This window comes from Olea europaea, chromosome 2 (assembly GCF_002742605.1).
Source record: "Olea europaea var. sylvestris chromosome 2, O_europaea_v1, whole genome shotgun sequence".
Classification (NCBI taxonomy): Eukaryota; Viridiplantae; Streptophyta; class Magnoliopsida; order Lamiales; family Oleaceae; genus Olea; species Olea europaea.
Window position 1 is genome coordinate 22539741 of NC_036238.1, and position 2435 is coordinate 22542175.

At 34.4% G+C, this 2435-nt stretch overlaps 1 protein-coding gene across 1 annotated transcript; it reads left to right on the top strand.

The window, feature by feature from the left end:
- The first annotated feature begins 468 nt into the window (after positions 1 to 468).
- LOC111366878 (protein TIFY 10B-like) lies at positions 469 to 2000 on the top strand. Its single transcript, XM_022987565.1, has 5 exons — positions 469 to 843; positions 974 to 1088; positions 1182 to 1453; positions 1562 to 1619; positions 1715 to 2000. Exons 1-5 carry the CDS (start codon positions 693 to 695, stop codon positions 1812 to 1814), a joined length of 696 nt encoding a protein of 231 aa, XP_022843333.1. The 5' UTR covers positions 469 to 692; the 3' UTR covers positions 1815 to 2000.
- Positions 2001 to 2435: the final 435 nt, after the last annotated feature.

Consider the following 2435-nt stretch of genomic DNA (forward strand, 5'->3'; position numbering starts at 1 on the left):
AGTTGTAACCAATTTTTCTCACCTAATCTTGAAGTTATACAAATATAAATAAAGGTAAAGTAGAAATGTTTTTGGTAAAAATTATTTTTTCAATAACATCAAGGGTCTGTTTGGTGCTGATTATGAGAATTATTTTTTTAGCCGTTAGAAAGAAAAATGAGTCTCATCGATAAGTGAAGCGGTAAAAAATAGCGACCGACTATGTTAAGTAATGGTCAAAATTTTAATTTTTTGGTTTGAAAAAACAGAACTGAAAGGGGGTTAAATAAGATTTCTTAATTTGTGTAAAAACAAAAAAAAAACAAAATTAACCTACATAAATGGGATTAAGAGAGTATTAAAATTAATTTCTATCAACTTAATAGCAGGAAACAAGTCGTTAACGGCACGTCAAGGGGGCAAACGGCGTAAATTTGCAGAGAAAACGAGGCCACCAACAAGAAAAAACAGAAGACTATACAAAAATAAAGAACAACCCTTGGAAATTGCAAAGAACAGTAGCGCCTCTAAATTCTTTGTAAGAGCCACATATGTTCCTCGTGCGCTTTTTTTTTTCTTCCTTTTTTTAATCTTTAAATCCTTCATTTTCGTTTCATTTAAATTCTACTGCTTGTTCGCACATATGGTGTCCAATAACCATTGAATTCATTAATTGTGTTTCAAAGTACAAGTTGCGGTCTTTATTTTTTCAGATGGGTTCATCGGAAATTATGGATTCCGGCAAGTTTTCCGGCCAGAGGTCCAATTTTTCACAGACCTGTAGTTTGTTGAGCCAGTACTTGAAAGAGAAGGGTAGCTTTGGAGATCTTACTCTTGGTCTCACTCAGAATTTTGAACCCAAAGGTTTGAATAAATCTCTCTCAGATGGCTGGATCTGTTTTTATTTCTTTCTTTTTCTGGTTTTTTTGATCGATTGAATGAATTTCCTAAAATTTTCTTATTCTTCTTTTTCTTTTTCTTTTTTTCAAAAAAGGAGCTCCAACGGCAACTGAAACCATGAACTTATTCCCAGTCATTGGGAACTCTGAAACTCCGACCCATGAAAAACTCAACATGTCCATTATCCCTCAGAAGAAAACTGATCTCAGGTTTAATTTGTTGTCTTTTATCAGCCTTGAATTTATGGCTTGATTATGTTAATTTTTTAGCTTACAACTTTTTGATATCATTTTATGTGGCAGTGGGACAAAATCTGAGCCAGAAACTGCACAAATGACCATATTCTACTGCGGCCAAGTGATGGTTTTCGAAGATTTTCCGGCTGAAAAGGCAAAAGAAATCATGCTTTTGGCTAGCAAGTCAAGTTCACAAAACCATTCCACTACCGCCGCCGCTGCCGCCTTAGCTCCGCCAAGTATGGTCCAAAGTCCAGCTGAATCCGCCACCAACATCCCAGTTGCTACACCTGTTTCCACTTTCGTCCATAACCCTCCTCAGCCATCCCTTGCTTCTGGTAATTAAGCTGCTTAAAATCTTGCTTTAATTTCTCGATATTTTGTTCATTTTATGTTCTTGAATCTTGAATTTGTCTAATTTACCTCTAATTTTTTTCTATTTGCAGATTTACCAATTGCAAGGAAAAATTCGCTAGCCCGGTTTCTCGAGAAGAGAAAAGATAGGTAAGTAGTCGAAAATTCATAGAGTGGACTCAATTTATTAAAAAATAAAATTTAATTTATCATTTTGATGGCTAAGATTTGTTCTGATGTTTCAGGATCACATCAAAGGCGCCTTACCAGGCAATGGCACCTCCAAAGCCAATTAAAACTGAAGAATGGCTGGGATTGGCTCCTCAATATCCAACTTCAAATTGAGCTTTAATTAATTATTAAATATAATATTAATTAATCTAATATTAGTTTACTTGTATTGATTAAAGGCCAACTTGGCTTCACTATTAGTTAAGTGTCTAACTGATTAATCTGTGTTATTAAGATTGAAGAGAATATTTCCCTTTCCTTTCAGCCTATAGTTCCTAGAATATATTCTTTTAATCTCTATTGCTATTCTCGTTGAATGGATGTTTGTGGTGTCTGTTGGTTTCCTTTTTATCGCATAATACTATATTATTGTCGATTTTCATGGATTGATTTTGTTATTTGTTTGGGGTTGGTTGCATTTTCGTTACTTGAATTGACTAATTTGACGTCATTTCGATATGGTATCAAATTTAAAAGGCTTAAATAAGTAATTCGATCTATCTAAAGACTTGCTTGACAATGATTTTGAAAATTTAAAACTTGTTCGAAATATTTTTTGGAAACGATTTGAAAGTCGACCAAGGATAGCTCTTGTCAAATGGATCCCTAAGTTCAAATTTTAAAATTAGTTTTTCAAATAAATCATTATATTTTAGGGCATGGGGTAAAATAATACAAGGACTTGAACCTCAAACAGTGAAAAGGAGGAAAGGGGGGGGGGGGGGGGGGGGGGGA